The 21,537-nt window shown below is 40.2% G+C and overlaps 1 protein-coding gene across 1 annotated transcript in view; it reads right to left on the bottom strand.

Annotated features, from left to right (window-relative positions):
• PHEX (phosphate regulating endopeptidase X-linked) overlaps positions 1–21,537 on the bottom strand; it is a 1,454,229-nt gene that overhangs the window by 44,655 nt on the left and 1,388,037 nt on the right. The window contains exons 18-19 of the mRNA XM_085622474.1: positions 20,038–20,168; positions 48–113 (exon numbers count right to left, since the gene is read on the bottom strand). Of these exons, the coding sequence (XP_085478600.1) occupies positions 48–113; positions 20,038–20,168 (197 nt within the window). The remainder of the gene's footprint in view (positions 1–47; positions 114–20,037; positions 20,169–21,537) is intronic.

A 21,537-nucleotide genomic window follows, 5' to 3' on the forward strand; every position in this document is an offset into this window, starting at 1 on the left:
ATTTTCAAGAATTAAGATTTGAAAAGCATTTTGTCTTTATGTAGTACCTTGAAAGATTCTCGCAGTCCACCATTATCTGCAATGTTTTCTGCCAGAGTCCTCTTCCCCTTTACCTGAGAGGATGAGAAGACATTGGGTTAGCAATTGAATCAATTCCCATCTTCTAAAAAAAGTCTTTATCTAGGGATTCACATACTGTAAAAGTCAAAGAGTGTAGCATGTTAGCATTCTGCGAATGTGAATGGTAAGATTCCTCACAAGCCTCCATGACTGCATTCACAAGCATTCAGAGGAATTAGCAAATGGAATCCCTGCCTCATTATCACAAATTCAGCTAATCCCACTGAAGGACATTTTTGCCTTGTGAAGTATTACATCCATAGCAGTTTTAATTCCAAGTCATATGGCAGTTGTTATGGTAACCTGTATCAGTCATGCAGCCTGAGACTAGTACATCAGGATCTTAATTCTAAGATTGGGATGGAAAAGTGTTGCTTCACATTTCTTGTGCATCTAAGTGATAGGGAGCAGTATATTTCCACTTTTCTCTTAATTGTGCTATTAAGAGGTTGACCAATCAAATAAACCTTGTAAAAAAACATGTGGCTCAAGTTGCTAGGCTACGCCCCCCTCTATGAGTTACAAAAAGCCTGTCTATTCCCATCTAATACGACTCTGAAAAGTCCAAAGAGGAAGACATCTGGTTGGATATTGCATGTGTATAGGGCAGTGTTTATATGTGGAAATATTTTATTTCAAATCCATAACATAAATCACAACAGTCTATGTCAGATGGTTCAATTAATAGTTCAGTCTGAGAAAAACAATCAAATTTTCCCCTCCAATTACAGTTTTATTTTCAAAACTGTATCTTCACAGTCACCTACTAACTATGGCAAAAATATACATTTTCAACACACTCTAGAGAATGCACAAATTTGCAACAGAACAAACCTATTGATTTGACAGGAAATTGGGCCTATTATTTTCATATTGGTTATGAGTGAAAAATACTCAAACAGATTTCCATGAATAAAAACATCTACATACACTGCCACTGACTATAGCACAGAACATTTATAAATCTTTTGATAACTGGTACATAACATTTATCTTGATAAATTTGACGAACTGCTGGTCTGATTCACAAAATAAAATTGTTAATAATAATAATCATCTTTTTATTTGGTTTGTATCTTAAAACGATAAAAGACAGCAGCAGTATGAGTACAGCATATAAAAACAAATAACCTTTGCAACAACAAATTCACCAGGCAGCATCTGCAGATACAATATGGCTGGGCAAACTTGTTTAAAGACACTTCCTTTAAAATAAAGGAACTAAAAAAGATGTCCTGGGTGCCTTATAATATTTGCAGAACATCCTGAAATGCAACGTATCCTGAGGAAATTTATTATCGCAGGCACAGGGGCCCAGGGATTTAAAATCAGAACAACTTTCCAGCTGAGGTAAAGTCAGATGCAACAAGTTAAATCGAAATCGAGTTAACAGATCTCTATCCCTATTGTTATTCACCAGAGTTAAATAGGGCTCCATCTTCAGGGTGGTGGTTGTAAACACATATGTTCAGAATGTATGCATTGTCAACTAAACCTCTTCCCTGAGTGAAATCACCTGTTCCCCTTAATCTCTCCTTAACCCAGTTGAGATCTCTTCTACTAATGCCGTCTGGGTAAAAAAATACCTTCTTCCTCCTCAAATTAGCAAAAGACACCCCATGTATACCTTAACCAGGGTATTTTTGAGACATAATTGAGCGCCAAACAATCCCTCATGATTCAGGCCCAACTCTAATCCTGCTCTGAAGCGGATGCATGGCTATGCGGTCGCTTAGATGCTTACCCCCTAACTCCTCATGCACACAGTAGTAGGTTGACATGCTCTGTGGAACCCAGAGTACAAGCCTAAGGAATTTGGTTTCCTCTATCTGGAGCTCATTTACTGGAAGGATCCCTCAAATGTCACTCCCATACAGTACTTTGGATATACATGTAGCCTCATAGATTTTAACTAAGTCTTCAAGGGTTCTACTAACCACCCTGGATGCAAAACTAAAATAGCCCCTATAGACTTTCTGAGCTCCTGCTTTTTGGCCTCAACTAGGGGTTTCCAACTGAATTTCAAATCAAATATTACCCCCAAATAGGGAAAACTTCAAACTTTTGCTAAAATATGCTGGTTTAAGGTGAAGTTCTTAGTTCTTGTTAACTTAGAGCCCACCACCATAATGTAAGATTTAGAGAGGTTGACAGACAGGTCTAAGTTTCTCATAGGTTTGCAGGCCATTGGTCATGTTCGCCATCAGAAACGCATCATACGAGTATTGCCATACTGGTGGAGGACGGGAGCCAATAGCTGGACAATCCGCATTGGCGACAATTAAGTCCTTTTCCAGCCCATTAATGTAAAGGGAAAACAGGGTGAGGATACACTTCTGTCACATTCCGCAGCTCATTTTAAAACTATTCGTACATATTGAGTTGTTTGAGTATCTCACTGAGGTAGTAGTTTCAGCGAGGAGATTTCTCAAACAATAAACTATATTGGGCTCCAATCCTATACCCAAAAGGATCTTCCACAACTTGCCATGATTGAACCGATCGAACTTGGCCATTAGGTCAATAAAGGCCAGGTCTATTGTTTCAGAGCAGGCAATCGTGTTTTTAATAATCACCATATAAAGGTTCAAACATTGATCTATGGTAGATTTACCCGACTGAAACCCATATTGGGAATCAGAAGTAATAATATTATCGTCAGCCCATGTTCTCATTCTGCCCAATAACACCTGCCCCAGGACCTTAACAACTTAGTCCAAAAGTTATATTGGCCTATAACACTCTGGCTGGTCTTTGTCCCCCTTTTTAAAAAATTGGCATTATAGCTAATGACGACCAGGAGGGAGGTGGGCTTTCTCTCACCACTGCATTAAAAATCAGAGTCAATAGTGGCGCCCAAAGTTACAAGTATAGAACAAATAAATCAGGTGGTATGCCATCAGGACCTGGGGCCTTATGCCTAGCAAGACTTTTAATACCCTGTGTTGTTTCTTCCAATGTAAAAACAAGGCTTGATTTCTCCTGCTCTACCAGACCCAACTCTTCTGTGACTATCTGGCATATACAATTTGTAAATACCCTCAAAGTGAGTCATCCAGTCCTGGGCAGGGATGTGGTGACATAGACTAGGAGCATTTTCCTGGACAAACCAAGACGTACAACGTAGGGGTTATCTAAGAAGAAGGACCACGAGGAAGGAGAGCAGCCATGGTAAGGAGGAGGCAGCCACGGCAGGTAAGTGCCTTTTGTTAAACATTATAATTACTTTGTGGGGGGGAGCAGAGTTGTTTTCCAACGCGGTCAGGGAACCAGTTTCTTGTAGCAAGAGGATTGTCATTATTGATTAGTTTGGTGATTAAGGATTATTAATATCACCATCAACTATTCGACTAATGGATCATTGACCTTAGGAGGGAAGAAAAATAATTGCCTAAGTTAGATAAATGTCCAGATTCTCTAAAGAAAGTCCTGATTCCTGACTCCAATGCTCAGAACCTGAAGACTGGCAAAGCAGTACTGGAAGGTGATGCAAGAAGGCGATTGCTGGAGAGGTGTGAGTATCAATAGGGTTGTGAAATTTTGTTAATGTGCTAGGATGTGTTTTTGAAGTGTTGGAAAAATAGTAAGGGTTTTGACTGATGGTGAAAATTTTGCTCATTATTGACTTTATGGTTTTATTGATTATATTGGTAATTTCATGGGACAGAATTTTTGATTATTCATTATATGTTCTTAACATGAAAAGTTAGTGTCTTGTTTTATGTTGTCTGGAAGCACAGGTATAGTGATACCTGGAAATTCCCGGGAAAGGAATAGCGGGTGGTAAATGGAAGCCACGCTGCTCACAGGTTACTCGTCTGTTGGAATAACACTGAGAAGCTATGCAGGGCTGGCAGTGTTAAATTAGGGACTATTTTCTGGGTAAAAGTGAGAGTGACTGATAGCAAAGAGTTCACTGGTGAAAATTTGGTGTTATATCACCTAGAAAGCGTAACACCAAAGGAGTATCAGGTTCTTCTGAGCTTGAGTGAAGAGTAAGTGGAAGGGATTTACTCTCAGTGTTTGAAGAGTAAACAGAAGTTCTTACTTTGTGAGGAATAAGCGAAATGTGTTACTCGCAGTGAAAAGAAATCTATCCTTTGTTTAGTGGAACAGACAGAGTAGCAAATGTTTTTATGTTGTTATTAACAGAATTTTGATTAAGAAAACTCATAAAAATATTTCAGTTAGAGTTTGTGAAGGGTCAGTAGTAGGAGTTAAACTGACTGAAATTGAAACTGACAGCATTGGAGAAAAGAAATTGCATTGAACTATTGCAGAAATGAAATTATTTGAAGGTTTACAGAAACTGTTGGGAGGTAAAGTGAAAAATATGTTAATTGGTGATGCTCCTGAAGGAACACCCGTGCATTTTATGTCTAACAATTTGGGACAAAATTCATGTATGTGGGTTCACCAATGGTGCAAGATTACTGAAAAATAAGGTCCTTTGAGGTTTCCAAAAGATGGTACTTTTGAATTGCAAATTGTTGACAAATTAAGGGAAGTGTTATGTGAAATAAAGACACCATCTAGAGCTGCACAATTTGAGGCTTTAAGCATGTGGGAAAAGACAGCAAGAGACAAAGCAAGTGAGGATAAAAATGTAAAACACCAGATGCAGGAGAAGGGAATTAATGATGATAAAAAGCTTCAAATAAATAATGATTCAGGGGATGAAATTATGGATGCATTGTTAACTGAGTGTCCACCACTTTAAGTGGTTCCCATTAAAAATACTGAAAATAGTGTACCAGTAAGTACTACAGTGGCTACTGCTTCTGTTAAACAGAGAGAAACACAGATTGAGAGAACTGTGCAGATATTTCAGATTGACCCCCTACCTATTGATTCAGCACTGACAGTTGTACTTCCACGTTTTACTACTTCAAATGTGACTGATTCAGTCCAAATATCACAAACTGCAGATGCTCAGGCAATGCCTAGACAAATTGTGACTGTACCAATTAATATAGCCCCTACTCAAAAGGTTCAAAGAGCTGCAGAAGGAGTGATTATGGCAGGGTTTATTTCAGAAACTCAGAATTCACAGATTATTGAATAGAAATTTCCCCAGACAGTCCAAGCACTGAAAGGTGGGGGAGAAATGATCTTTACAACACCAATAGCCCAGGATAAAATGAATATATTTAAAGATTGGATTTTTCAAACCTGCTTTGAGGAAGCAGCAGTAATTAAAAAGATAGAAAGCATGGGGGGGCCAAATTAACCCAGAACCTGAAAAAGAGAAACAACTTAGAGTTTTAAATTCAACATTTGGACATGAACAAATTAACAGTCCTTGTATTTAAATCATGAAAATGTGAACCAGTGTCAGGAGAATTAATTAATTTCCCCGAGTAAGCAAACAGCTACATGTGCAGTAACTACACATGATATACTGACTGGTTTGGCTCAAAAATCTGAAATTGATGTTTCAGGAAGCTTTCCATTTCAGAAAAGTTCCAGGGTACATATGGATGATGAAGCAAATGAGAAAATGTGTTCTTCAGGAATGCAGTTGCACATTGCAGGAATAATAAAATATATTTTCAAATGCAATGGGTTTGAGAAATTAGGAGACAAGTGGGCAAGAAAACATGAGAAGAAAAAGAAACCACCAGACCTTGTTAGGGAAAATAATAAACAGGATGAGGGAAAAGCTTTTGCTTACTCATTGAGAGAAAAGGTGGGAGAAGTGCATTTGCCACGGAACAAAGGTGAACTTGTAGCAGTTCTGAACACATTCCCACAATTGAGGGACAAACCTATACTGTGGTACCCACAAGTTGATGGATTTGTTGAAAATTTAAAAGAGTTGTGCATTAATTTGGAAATGTTCTTTGACATTGCCATGCAGACTGAATTGTGGTTTGAATCTAAAGTTGTTGTGCAAAGGCCAGGTGAGGAGGCAATGGAAAGGGTTTGCATGAATGCACCATCATTTTCTGTTGTTATGGAGAAAAACGTAGCAGTGATTACTTTCCTGAAGGGCAGGGTGCCAGCAAAGGATGTTGACTGGGTACAGATTAAAAGTACACAGGATGGAAGAAAAGGTGTTTTGGTTAGTGCAAATTCAGGCATGGATGTTGCACTGCTGGAAAAGGTATTCTATTGCCATCTTTATAACAGATTTGAGCATTGGAAGAAGAAATGTAAATTTAAACATGATGCAGCAGTTGGAAATGTGCAAAAACAGAGAAAAATGCCGGTGCAAGAGGTGTCAGCTAAGCAAATGCAAATGTCAGTTCAGAAACAGGTACTACTGGCAGGAGTTTTTCAAGCCCAAATGGTCCCACAAAATAAGGAAAATGCTAAAATTAATTTCAATAAGTTGTCCACAGCAAATGTGAATTATTTTCAGAAACAAAATCAGAACCCAGTTCAACAGGTTGCCGTATTTGAAAATGAGAGTTTTAACCCTAACAATTCGGAATTTACCAAGTCCATTGTGAAAGAAGTGGAGGGTCCAGACTTAGTTGTAGGAGTTTTAAACAAAGAAATTACAAACCCAGTTTTAGCAGAATTTGCACCAAAAATAGGCCAATTTGAGGAAAGTTACCAATTTTGTGTTTGTGACCCAGGCCTGGCAGGGAAACAATTGTTTTGCAAATTAAACGGCACAGATTACTGTACACCAGATAATGTTAATGTTCAGAATCCTGATGAGGATGTACATTTTAAAATGGCCCAACAAGAGACAGCTGTAGCATTGTTTTCAGGAAAGACAGTTGAAAAATTACCTTCTGATTTGAAAGAAATAATAAACACAGAAGTAAGATGTTAGATGAATAAAATGAGCAGAGCATGTCTTATTCAAATTAGAATCAGATTACATGTATTCAAGAACACCATCAGTTGCAGACATTTTACCCATAAATGAAGATAAACTGAGTAAAAGATTTTTCATGGAATTGATTGGAAGTTTATGTAACTTTCTGATCACAGGTTCACAGAAACTAAATAAAAAGAACAGACTAGTGCAGGAGATTAATAGCATAACTTTTCCATGTTGTCCTGTGGTACCAAATCCAGCCAATATATTTTTTCACATTCCATGTGCTGAAGAATGGCTTACTGTTATTGATTTTTGTCAAGTTCATGTCACAGAGCCATTGCATGACAATAGTCAGGAGTACTGTCATAACGAAAATGAATGTCTGGGATACATAATTGGAAAGTGAGGTAGAAAGGTGTGACCAGAGAGAGTGGAAATAATTCACCAGATGAATCCACCTCAAATTCAGAAAGAAGTTAAAATGTTTTTGGGAATGGTTAGCTGCTGTAGAGAGTGGTTACCAAACCTTTGCCTAGTGGTTAAGCCTTTACTGAGGCTGACACACAATGATGTGTCTGATCCGCTTCCATTGGACAACAATTGCACTGCATTCCTAGAGTTGAAAGAGAAAAAGTGTCGCGCCCCAGCACTAGGAATGAAAGTTTATTTAAAAGAAAATACACCAATTTGCAGTGAGAGTGAGGGTTGCGCTCTCTCAGTACCTGTTCAAAAACATGAATGTGTTCAAAGGTTGTGATGTATTTCCCAATGACCTTCGACCCCAACATCAATGAAACTGAATATGAATGTCTAGATGTCATAAAAATATGCATAAAGCCAAGATCTGACTATAATGATGAACGTCTGAGTCAGCTCAACAATGTCCATTTTGTAGTTGGCCCATATTTCAAAGGTAACAATGACACATTAGGAGCAGCACATGCTGTGCTTCTTATACATTGTGTTGTCAAAGCTTCATGGCTTTCAGTAGTTACCTCAGCCCAAAATTTAAAATTGATTGCCCTTACCATAACATGCAGTATAGCTGCTCAAATGGGAGTCACTGTTGTTCTGGGAGAGAAAAATGCTAATTCAGTTGCACAAAATTGTGTTCTGTTACCATATACATTCAATGGAATCTTCTCAGGTGAATTAAAAGAGGCTCAAGAAATTGTTTCAGAAGCAGAACAACAGGGTTGTATCAGAACTGTTTTTGAGAAAAGTGACAACTGCATAGTAGCAGATGTGTTATTGCAACAACTGATGCCCAGGTACAGATTGCCAGTTTCTCTGAAATCAGATCATAATGAGGTCTCAAAGATGATGTGTGTAGAACCACAGATTGGACAAAGATTCGGTTGTAGCCATCAGCCTGAAGTTTCAAGCATAATAAAGCAACAAAAAGACAGCAGAGTTACACTTTACAAAAGACTGTGTTTCAGCACTACCAAAGTGGCTTGAAAATGGACATGCAAATGCACTTGTGAAAAACATAGATGAAAAGACCAGCCATTGCTGTGAAGGTCTGATTGATGTGAAGCGTGCAGTTTCTCACAAGATTGCAGCTGCTACACAAGATCTACATAATAAATGGTGCCAAAACTTTGATCTGAGAGATGCTGTGAAATGGAAATGCCTGTTCCAAAGGATCCTGGCAAAGACTGTTGTGAAATGTGGTGGCCTTCCAAATTGGGTGCATGCCTCTCACACACGTATGGTCCTGTGTCCCCCTGATAAAACAGCTCCTCTTCAAGAAGATATGCCAGCAGTGGTCAAAAGTCCACGGAAGAGGGTCAGTCAAGCTGTAAGGGAACACACAGAGTCTGAAGCAGCACTAGAGAAAACTGAAGTGGCACTGGAAAAGCAAAAAGTGGAAACTGACTCAGATGAAAGCGGTGTCCAAAGGGTGAAAGAGTCAGATGCAGCCTCTGAAGAGGAAATTAGTGCTGTGGGCCTATGAGTGGAGGTAGGAAAAAGCTGGCTGAAAGGGTATTCAAAACATCTGCAGTGGTCCCTTGAAAAATCATTTGCACCCATAGCTGAAACATCTGAATCTGATCAAAGTGAAAATAAAAGTGAAAGGCTTGGATTGTAAAAGTGCAGAGAATTGATGGTGCTCTGTCAGAGTTTCTCACCACCTGAGTGGTCAAAATGCATGGACAAAGTACAGAATGCCACTTTGAATGAACTGTATGAGACACCCTGATGGCAAGCTGGTGACAAAGAGAAAAAGAAAGGCTGAAACAATAACGGAGAATTGTCAAGAGCTGAAGAGAAAATAATCATTGAATGATGAAAGAAAAAGAAGAAGAAAAGAAAATAGAAAGAGAACTGTTCTGTTGAAGTTTCCTTTTATTATTTTAGTTACTTATTTTAGAGAAGACTAACAGTTCCAAGAAGCTACTTACAGAACTCTGCACTAAACATTTGAGCCTGGCTATATATGATCTGATTATAGACAAGACTTGTGTTGCCTTAGAACTAGAGGTACAATTGTTATATGCTCAGCTTTTGCAATAAAAATGTCCTCTGTGAAATTAAATAAGTGTGATGATTTACAAATCATTTGAGGTATCATGATTTGATTCATCAAAAGGGAGGATTGATGTAGCTCAGATTTCATCTCGATTCAGGCATTGCTTTATTTTTGTGTTTCAGACAGACTGCACTTAAATTGGCACGCAGATTTTGGTGCAAGTGGAAAACACATGGCACATGAGATTATGAAATGAGGCCTAGTCAAATGCTTTTTAAAAGTGGCACTTTTGGTGCAAAGCAAAGTGAAAGACATAAAATGAGGCCTGGTCACAATACTTTCAGTCTGAAATGCTTGTGCTGAATTAACATGCTTTTGCCGTGTAGAGAATACTCGTGATTTCAGTTTCCTCTTTAGCTTTGATGATAAAATAGAATGTGTGTTCTCTCCTCCCAGCTTCTTTTCCCTCGTAAATTACACTCCCTGTTCCTGTCTCAAAAAACTTTGGCTTTGTTGCATATTTAGACAATACATATTCAGTTCATAACACATCTTTTTATAATGTGTATTAATCAACCATCAAAATACGTGGGGCTAAAGCATTTTGCATGAAAAGCTATGTAAAACATTAGAGCATGTTGCTATGAGTATGTATTAACTGTGTGCGCTTTCAAAATTTGCACTGGTGCATGTTTTATGCTATGTTGTACATTGCACATTTTTGCATGTTGTGCACAAATAATAGAAAAGCTGCTTTAAACTAGTAGCTTTTGCTAGGTAATAAATAATACAAGATATTAGTATAGGGAAGGTAAACAGAATGGGTTTTTATTTAGTAAATTAATACTCTTTTCTGTGTTTGTTTTGTTTTTGGGCTTAAGATAAAATGGCTGCCTGTGAATCCAGCAAGGCTGTGAATTGTGCTGAAATGAGACGCATGCGCAGATTATACCAGCTTGCCTCACGTGAAGACCTGGTTCAAGGCCACTGTGAACTGTAAATTCTTGTTACCCTGCCAATGTACCAGTTTTTGTGGAATGTGTTTATCCTGTGTGCCTTGTAGCAGGAAGCAGGAAACTGGACTGATACATTTTTCCTATTAAATGTTGCTGAAATATATGATTGTATTAAGCATTAAAGCTTCTTTTGTTAAAACCGGATTTGCAATGAGAACAGGATGGTGAGACCCTCATGTCATCTTTGCTAACCAATCACGGTGCAAGCTATACTGAAAACTGCAACATTATTAGTGTAGTCAGCCAAGAATTAGAGTATAAATAATGGTCTCTTTGGAGACGTGTTAGCTTTTAGAGGCCTTATGCCTTTAGGAGGAGAGGAGAGGGGGCAGATGAGGCCAGACATCAAATGGGTTAAGTACGTGAACGTCGTGGGTGCAGACTGGGAGGAGATTGTGTCCGAGGAGAGATAGAGGGAGGTGGGGGTCATAGGCTAGCCTTGCATGTCATGTTTTTGGCAAGGCAGATCACATTCCTCTGTGGTCTTGTGAAGGGTGGGCTGTCTCACTCCTTCTGAAGCATAGAAAGGCAGATGGAACAGACCAGGGCAGAAGGTTTAGATGCTAAAACTTTAATTTTATGCTTTGACTAATAATTAGTTTTGAAAAAGATTTATTTTCTTATCCATTTATTTCTCTTTATGGGAGATTTTTGCCAATTATTAATTATTGATTAGCCTTGCAAACTCACACTTGAATTATACTTTTCCTGAAACTCTTTAAAGAGTTCTGACTGACATAGAATTAGGGGTTTTTCCCTCCTGTATGCAACCTATAATATGATTGTATTTATTCAATTATTCCTATTTTCAATTCTGTAACCTCATTGATATTTGACTAAATGAATAATGGGTCAGAGAACTTTAACTTTTAACTAGAAAATAAAACCCTTTAATAATCAAAATGCCTTCACATCCCCTTGAGTAGGGTGTTTTGCTTGAAGCAGAAACTTATTGGATCCCAAGAATCTATTCAGAAAATGCATGCTATTTTTCTCTCCAGGAAACACACAGATTCGTTTGCCCAATGGTCTGTTGACAATTGCACTGAAATCCATATGTTTACCTAATTAACAACTTATTTTGCACGTTGCTTTCTCAGTCTGTCCTTGCTGATTGGATTTTTATTTATGCATATGGTTTGCTCTATAGAGCACTTTTATGAATCAATACATTTTCTCTAAATTCCACGTGTTATTTATTGATGGTGACCTCTGTATTGGAAGAGAAACCTGATTGGATCTGTCCAGATTTTAAAATTCAAAGCACAATCTTGTGCAAGTACAATCAAAAGTCAAGAGTCTTGCGACCTAATTGGCAGCTGTTTTCTCTTCATATACAGACTACTCAAACGCATATCTAAATTGCTCACACTTTCTGATACCGTACATCATACTACTTCAAATCTTGTTTAGTTGTTGCAAATACACCAAATTTGATAAACCAGAACACTTAAAAATCTATTGTCTAAGGACCAAACTTAGCTATGTTTGCCACATATAAACGAGGCTGACAATATTTATCTGCATTACTATCACATGCAGTACGTTTCTGCCAGAATTTTCCACGGTAAATATGTATTTACATTTTTCAGCTCCAGGTATACTTAACTTGGATGACAAGAATAAAAGTGAAGAACAGTAATTAAATTATTACCATACAGTGTTGTGTACATAATATTATTGTCATGTGATATATCGTAGGAGATATAGTGGACCCCCCACCCAATCACAATGGTGTTTCATAGACATTTTGTTAAGCAGAATCAAGGAACATTATAATTTTTCCTGATCAATTAGCAGTGGCTTTCTTGTGTCCATAAAAAAAGCAGATTTTGAGTTACACTCAGACAAGACATGGTTCTTCAGTCCATTCCTTTTGATATCCATGAAATTTGCCCTCTTCCTTCTCATGGTCACTCAAGCATGCCCTTCAACGTCTGCTATGAATATATAGTTCATTTTCTTTGAAAACACATTGAATGGTTCTGTAATGTTTCCAATGTTGAAAGAAACAGCGCGTTCCCTCCTATAGTGTTTCAACTACAATGAACAAGCATTCTGTTCTGGCACGCACTTGAAACCTGCTTTTCAATACATTCTTGTAGCTTCTATGAGACAAGCATGACACTTTATTAAATGGTAAGCATGAAGCGCAAAAATAAAATGATAATAACTCAACGTTATTAGCATTTTATTTGTTCCTGCTGTGGCAGCTTTGTGAGGCGGGGCGGGTCTGCTCGCTCTCTGAGCAGGGGGTGGAGTGGTAGGCACACTCTGTAAGCGCATAGAATATTTGGCCGGCCGACACGGGCCGAGCAAAGATTCATGCGCACTTTGCATGTTCCTCACCCAGGTTGTATTACAGCCTGGGCGGAGAACATTCCAAGGCTCCCATTGCCTGTCTTATCACCGAACCAATCATATTGCAGTGTTTTGATTGGCTATGGTGAGTCTGGTGTGCTTCCTGTTCCGGCTGGAGCGAGGGACTACGGAGGAGAGATGGAGCGAGGAAGCGGCGAGAAGGTATGTTTTTCTTTTCTTTTTTTCTTTACACCCACTTTCCCTGTGTGCCTTGCTGGCCGACAGTGTATGCAAGCCCAACTTAGAAATGCATTGCTTCTCTTTTTTTTAAATCTACCTACTGCTTATTTACTTTTTAGGAAACGCCACAGGCATATTTTACTACACTCAGCTGCACACATATTATATTGATGTTATAATCAACATTCTATTAGAATTTATCAAAATGTGCAGCAAATGTTAAACTGTCTTTTCCATGTACTCTGCATTAAGCAAACGTGGTCTTAGGGCCTGTATATAATTCAGTCACTCCATTGTGACTGAACTAAATTCCACTGAATGCTGCAGTATATATAATCTAAAAAGGAATAGGAAGAATGAGACCAAGAAACTCATTCCTTTAAATTGTTTTAAATTATGATACCTGCAATATTAACTCTGTATATATTGATTTTTGATTTCTTTAAAAATCAATAAACATGTTACTCTTTGTAATCTCCCACTCATTCCCTTCTTATGCAACACACAACTAGGAAATTATATGTTATAATAAATAGAAACATTTATCCATTTTTAAAATGAATGCATCATTTCTAAATTCAGGTTTTATAAATCATGAGTGAAGAAGTCCTACAGCTACACTTTTATCAGGCTTGTGATTATCACTGATTCAAATGCAGCCACGCATCAGTGGTTATACTAACGCATTTTAGTGTGGTGGTCTGCATCAACAAACTAAAATGCATTATTAGCTCTTCCTGACATCACCAGCACTGCAAGACACAAGCTGAGACTAACGAGAGGAGTATAAGTGGTGCAAGCCACTCGCTGCTGGCAGACTGAACACTATGCTGCCTGACTAATGAGTCTGCATACTGGCCTCAATCTCGGTTTATTCACAAAATTAGACAGGCCATAGTACAATGTAAAATACAATTGTACATTGCCGTGGCCTGGGAGCTGGCTGCGTGATTTCATCAAGCAGAGACTCACTCAGCCAGGCCGCAGCATCAGAGGTACCACATGACCTATCACAGCGCACGTCACAGCAAAACAAGATCGTGTCCTGAGTGATTATCACCTGGAAAACCCACATGTCAATTGTGGACTGGCGCCTTGCCTGTTGGTATTTCTGCCTAGGCGTGCCTGCCTACTGTGTTCATGCAGGGTGACTGAACTCCGGGGAGCCACTGGCCATGGGCTGCAGCTTAAAGTTTAGTTTTTCCAAGTGTCAGCCACTGCCAGAGTCACCATTTCATCCATGTGTGACAGAGGAGTTAGTGCTCTTTGGTGATACATGAACTAGGCATCAGAATTTGTATGTTTTAGACCTGGGTCCAACCCTGACGTCCATCAATTGCTGCCGGGGAAAAGTAGATGGATCACCTTGCGACCAGTGCCCTCATGTGAGGGTGCATGGGGCATACTGTCACTGTTGAATATCATAGTTCACCTCATCCTGACTTGCCCATGTGGCCCATGTGTTGGGATGGCTGGGGGCACACACGTTTTGTCCAGTCATTCAGACTCAGCAGCTCTGCGCTGTCTTTAAAAAAAAATGCCAGCAACAAGCTCTGTGACAGACTCCTCTGCAGCCACCAATGATGTCTATAGACCTTGTTGCACGCAGCAAGCAGTAAGTGCACTCAACTAAGCCCCAGGCCAAAGTTAGACAGGAGCCCTCTGCAGCTGGTGACTAGAGCGATACCAGAAGCAGAGCACCAGCTTTCACTGAGGCCACAGAGGGAGTGCATAGAGACAACTGATGCCTGCAGCTATCAGTGACATCATACTGGTCAACTTGCAGCAGTCTGTGCCCCTCTGAGCGAGAGCGTTTGCCCCTGACTACAGGGTGATGCCAGCAGAGAAGCCCAGCAAGCACCATCACTGAATTCAATTGTCCTGGTAAGATACAAATAATCATCTGAGGGCACTTTGCAGAGGAACCAAATTGGTATGCCAGATGTTTAGTTCACTATAAGTCATAGAATAGCTTGAGATACCTTGGTCACATAGTGCAAATTACATATGTAATCTTTTCTGATTTATGCTTGGCCTGATGTAGCACTGTAGTGTTGCATGGAGAGGTGCCTGTACCTATAAACCATTATATATTTGAGAGCAGCTGACACACAAAGAAAGGAAATGAACTGTCGAATTATGTTATGAGAACACTTGTGCAACACAAGAACACAATGCTCCCAAATTGAGTGAAATTTAATAAATTGCTGGACACCAAAACAACAAAAATTCCATCAGTAGAACTGGGGTTATGAATTTCTAAAAAATGTTGTTAAAATTAATGACTAAAGGATCAACGTGCGAACTGTGCATCGAGGCAAAGGCGAAAGTTATGTGTGACTGCCATGGGGCACTGTTTGGATAAAAGTGGATTGGGCCTGGTGTGGGATCGATTACTGGTCTCGGCTTACCTTCAGACTCACAAGAAATTTTGATGAAAAATTCCTCCTTTACCAAACAAAGAGGTCCCCTAACAGGGTGGCCCAGAGGAGTTCCAATGGGCTAAACCACACTCCCTTCTGTGCACCTCCATATAGGAAAAAAGCAGGTATGGAAAGAGGATGTTCCACTTCCACCTCAGGGGCTCAGGTAGGCCCATAATAATGCATTTCAGGGTCTTGTTGAACCTATTTACCAGCCCATTTGTCTTGGGGGTGATAGGGTGTGGAGAACATAGGGTTACCCCTCACATTCACCACATTCATCCCAAATGGTCTTCATTAATGCAGACAGAAGTTTGTGACCCTGTCAGAGACCAACACTTTGGGGAATCCCACTCGGTTAAATGTCCCCATCAGGGTCCTAGCCACTGCAGGTGCAAGCACAGATCTTAGAGGTATGGCCTCTGTGTATCTAGTAAATGTAAATGTAAATGTGTTGTACTTGTATAGCGCACTGTTACCCTAGGGTGTCCTGGCGCTGTACTCATACCGCTGGGAACCCTTCCTGGCTTTTCCCTGTGAAATGTCCACTCCTGGGCACCCCCAAGGTGAAGCCAGGCATCCCAGCGCTGTTGGGGCCATTGTGGAGATTAAGCAAGCTATTGCCCAGAGTTGCAGATTGGGACCCATGATTAGAGTAGGCACTGAGGCGAGAATGAACAGGTCCCAGGAAATTGAGCCCAAGACCCGCCGAGGCGAGAATTGAACCCTGGTCCCGGGCCAGACCTCTGCATCTGGGTCTGCTGCTCTAACCATTGAGCCACACTTCTTCACAAGTGGCATGATCCACCAAAACCAGGATAAACCAGTTGCCCAAAGCAGTTTTGGGGTCCAGGGGCCCAACAATGTCAATGCCCACCTTTTCAAAGGTGGTGCCAGTGGCAGGCGAGAGAACCAAGGGAGCCTTTAGCTTTACCCCTGACTTCCTACAGGCCTGCAGCCCATGACCATGACCACATAATGCATCATGCAGCTATGACCACAGAATGCATCTGAGGCTGTCTTCATATGGGGCCAATAGAAGTGGGAGACAAGCCAGGCAAAGGTCTGGCCCTGCCGCAGATGTCCTGACAGGGGTATATCATGAGCCAGACCCAGTAGAAAGATTCTGTAGCACTGGGGGGACAACCAACAGATGAGTCGCCCAAGGCTCAGGTACCTTAGGCTCACTATATTGATGTAATTCTCCCAATACATCAGGAGATCTTCAGAGGTGTCACCAGCTGCCTAGGCCTCAGCTTTCAGCCTCAAGCCCTCTAGAGTTGAGAACTCTTTTTGAGCTATATTGACCTCCTCCATGGTGGACCCACACTTAACTTGCCATCTAGGAAGCTCAGACCCTTTCCTGTTGGACCATGGACGTTTCAGGGGCTTGTTTCCCATAGCTTATACCCTTCCTTTTTTAAACAGCTGCCTGGGCCATGTTTCCAGTCTCTAGGCCTCCTTGACTCACCTCTCAGGCTGCCATTGACCTTGTAGTTAGGCAGAACCACTCAAGCAACCCTAACAACTCAAGATGTGATTGGAGTGCCACTTCCTTCCAGGTAGATCACTCCAGATCACTTCCCCACCAGTAATCCAAGGGTATGACAGTGCTCACCGCTACTTTTTGAGAACCTTAGATACCCCACTCACAGGGAACCAAAGACACTGGGTAGTGACCAGCCCTGGGTTGCTTGTGTCCTGGTTCAGGGAGGACCAGGCCTGGCAGTTCATGCTGGACTATTTCCATGAGGAGTGGGGTCAAGACTAATTTGCATATGGATGGCTTCAAACTGTGTTGTGATGGTGAGCAAAAGAAATTCTGGGTTGGGATTCTACCCCGAGAGATTGCCAGTGGTTAGACAAATTGCAAGTATTCCTCCCATCGCCTTTTGCTTCAAGAGCTTTGCCCCACACATCTTGGCAGGGTGGCCTATCCTGAAGATACCTAGTCCCCCTTTGTCTTACTGTTTGGGAGGAATACGCAGAGGTCAAATGCCATACTAATCACAGTAATTTGACCCAGAACACAGACTACAGACACCAAATGGTTAGGACAGGAAAATGCTAACTTTCTAAAAACTGCATTTTTCTGAATTGTGACATAAAATCCAACTTTGTCACCCCGAGTGGGACGGGTATGCCCAGACGTGGGTTCCGTGCTCTCCATGCCACTGGAATCAAGCTATCCTGGCTGAAGAGGGGTGAAACCACAAAACCGGTCCTAGGATACTTGTTTCCAGTCCAGGGAGGACCTGACTTGGCAGTTCGGACTGGACTGTTCCCATGAGGCACAGGGTCAAGACTGATTTGCATATGGCTGGGTTCAAACTGGAATGGTATGGTGAGCAAAACAATTATGGATTTAGGCCCAGATCTATGTACTGGGGTGAATGTATGACATTGATCTGCATTCTGTCCATCAACTGTTGTTTTTTCATTTGTCACCCTGAGTGGGATGGGTACGCCCAGACGTGGGTCCCGTACTCTCCATGCCACTGGAATCAAGCTATCCTGGCTGAAGAGGGGTGAAACCCCGAAACCGGTCCTAGGATGCTTGTTTCCAGTCCAGGGAGGACCTGGCTTGGCAGTTTGGGCTGGACTGTTCCCATGAGGCACAGGGTCAAGATTGATTTGCAAATGGCTGGGTTCAAACTGGAATGGCATGGTGAGCAAAATAATGATGGATTTAGGCCCAGATCTATATACTGGGGTGAATGTATGACATTGTTCTGCATTCTGTCCATCAGCTGTTGTTTTTGCACAAAGTCCAACTTTACCATTAAAGAGGATTTTAAATTACCATTCCTTAGAGACCAAACATGACAATTCTACCTGTTCCCAAACAAAAGTTATCACTTACAATAAGGTAAATCAATGTTATGCTATGGGAGAGGTAGGCCTCATAGTAATCAAATAGGAATTCAGGAGTTTTCCACTACCAGGACATGTAAAACTTAAAAGATAAACATGGTCACCTCTTAAAATACAATGCACCCTGCCCTATTGACTGTTTAAGGCCTACTTTAGGGTTGACTTACATGTATTAAAAAGGAAGGTTAGGAGTGGCAAAAGGGTTATTTTTCCAGGCCAACTTGTTAGTGTAAAGCTTCACAAAGGCAGCAATGGCTGGCCTGAGAAATGTTTTAAAGGGCTGCTGAAGCAGGTGGCACAATAAATACTGCAGGCCCACTAGTAGCCTGTGATTTGCAGGCCCTGAGTGCATGTTGCAACAATTTACTAGAGACTTATAAATAAATTAAATGTACCAATCAGCTGCAAGGATCATTTTACCAAGTACTTTAGCATCGGTTAACAGTCGAAAATTGCACAGTCTTAAAACCAACAAAAACGAATTTCAGCAAACAGAGGGGAGTATGCAAAAAGTTTGTTTGGATCCACCCTAAGGCTGACAGGTCTAACAACGTGCAAAGGATTTGTGAGTTCCGCTTATAACATTTATATCCTTCTGAAGCCTAATCAAATGTCTCTAAACCTTAAATTAGCAAGCTTTTAGTTAAAAAATAGTGATTTGTTGAATTTCCAAACTGATTCCATGGAAACTGCTACCTCATAGCAGACACGGCATTGTGGAATTACATTTAGTATTCATAAATAAACGGGAAGAAGAGAACGTGAAGTGGAACTGGTTGACAAGATGCAACTTTTCATAGTATTTTACCTGAATCTTTTCCCCCCAAAACGCATTTCAAAAATCAAACCCACTGTTCTTTCACTACAACAACGGACAAGGTATGAATAAGAGATAAACAACAAAAATGAAATTCGGAGCCACATTTTTTGCTCACCAACACCCTATGTTTTATGTTGAAACACACAATTATAAATTATGCTAAATATTATAAAGCTTTAGAAAATGACATCTTTTAGCATTTTGAGTAATTAGTTCAGCTTACTTTATCACTTCTGCTAAACAGTGTAAACAAATAGCAAAACCAATTGCAGACTTTAAAAGTTCATCAAAATGTGTTTATGTCTAACAAGTATGGATTTTTATTACACATTTTCCTGCTAACACAATCCCACATGATGCCAAACAATACTGAATTATATGTCAAGCTTGATGAGGGTCACAGAAAAAAGAGGTGAATTATATCCTACCGGGGACAGAGTCAGAGGTAGAGGCAGGCATAGAGACAGAGCGGTTTAGACTGAGAAATATATAATAGACAGTAGTTAAAGAAAGTTCACATTCTCAGGGGGGCCTTAGAAGGCGGGGCACTTGGGCAATTTCTAATTTTGTATGTGTTTAGAGTTCTTTTGAAAATGTTACCAAAATCTCGCAACCTTAAAATAGATTGTATTTATCTTGTATACAATGTTGATATGCTTTTGTCATATCTTAAGGGGTTTTTATGTCAGAATACCTAAAACAAAACAAGAATCTGACCTACAAATAATGGCTTAAATATCAGTCAGTAAAATATCACTCCATAGGGTGAAGATTTTTAAATGTTAACTTTACTAAGGTAATATTTTTAAAATCTAGCCTTCGAAGTCTTTGGAGCCAGGGTATGGTCCATAAAAGACTGTCAAAGTTTGGTGATTATTCAGTACAATTCAATATACATAATACAAATGGCTTCAATGGAATGTCAATATGCAGGTGAAATAAGGAATCTATTGTAAGCAGCTGGATGAAGTATAAACCAGTTAACTCACCCGAAGTCCAGCTTCTTTCCAGTAGTAGTCACTGTATTGGTCAATCATACATTTCGATTTCTCTTTAAATTTTTCTTCAGAGTCATCAGTCCACCAAGGATCCAAATGTCCATTTTTGTCATACTTTCGTCCTAAACAAAATGTTGACAAAAACATTTGTCATCATGTTTATTGCATCACAAGTCTGGTGAAATGTCTGCAGTTTGCAGCCTGTGGTCTAATATACATTAAATACGGCTTTAATTGTCTTGCCCTACTTCTTAACCAAGACATTTACTGTGATATGCACAGTAAAATAGAATGGTTCCTGGAAATATGGAACCTGACAATCATTGTAAAACTGAGACAAATGGAATACTCCTGAATGGGAAAAGATGAAAACAGCACATTAAAGTTACCTAGATGTTAAAGGGATAGGTTTAAAAAAAAAATCCTCGTTTATCCCTCCCCCAATCAAATGGGTGTGATTTTGAGATCTCATTGCCACACGCAGTTACTCTGCCCTCCAACATATTAACATTGGGGACTCCTGGTACAGGGTTACTGGGTGCCATGAGTGTGAGGCGTAACTCAGGCCCCGCAACCACCGCAGTGTAGGGGCCCAACCCTTCATGTGGGCCCCATTCTGGCCTATGTCATGAATATCTGTGAGATATAGGAGACTCAGGGGCCCCATTTCACATTCTGCAGGGGGGGGGCATCATTTTATGTTGCGTCGCAGCCCATCTACGCAACGTGTAAACTACAGGGCAAATTACATAGCCCAACTACGCCACCGATATGAAAATTCACAAAATACAAACTGCTTGCAGTAGCAGGGTATGTATTGCAGGCATTCCCAGGGAAAATGGAGATGATAATGGAAAAGCACAGTGCCAGTGTTATAAAAGCCTTTTTGGACTTCCAAAATACACATGTAATGGCTTGATTCGGCATGAGTTCGGTCTGGTGAAACAAAAATTTGAATGTTTGAGCACCCGTATGCAATATTGGTTCAAGACAATAAACGCCCAGAAAGGATCATTAAAGGAAGTACTTGAAACAATATTTAAAGGGGGATCTAACCCCTGGCAAAAGTACTTTCGTGATGCAGTGATTAAACTGGATCTATCTATAGCAAATTGGTCCCTAGAAGAAGTAAATTATGTAGCAATAAAGAAGGTGTTAAACAACACACATTTTCCAGCTATCGAGAGAAAAAAATATGGCTAGATACAAGACCATTGGTATGTTATCGGGACTAATGAAGTCATACAAGGCAAACAACATTCAGTCTTATCTGAAAAGCGCCTTAGGAAAAAAATGTTTGAAAGAGATCCAATGGGCTCGGATAGTGTTACTATCAATAAAGGAATTAAATCCAGATTGGAAATCCTTGCTGAAGAGTGTTACATGGAGACTCTGTAATTAAAGAGCGGAGTCCATGGAACATCTTATATGCTGCTGTCCTGCCTTACTACAACATCGCCAGAAGTTGCTAAAACCGATGTTCTTAAGACA

Source organism: Triturus cristatus, chromosome 8 (genome assembly GCF_964204655.1).
Source record: "Triturus cristatus chromosome 8, aTriCri1.1, whole genome shotgun sequence".
In the NCBI taxonomy this organism is placed as follows: Eukaryota; Metazoa; Chordata; class Amphibia; order Caudata; family Salamandridae; genus Triturus; species Triturus cristatus.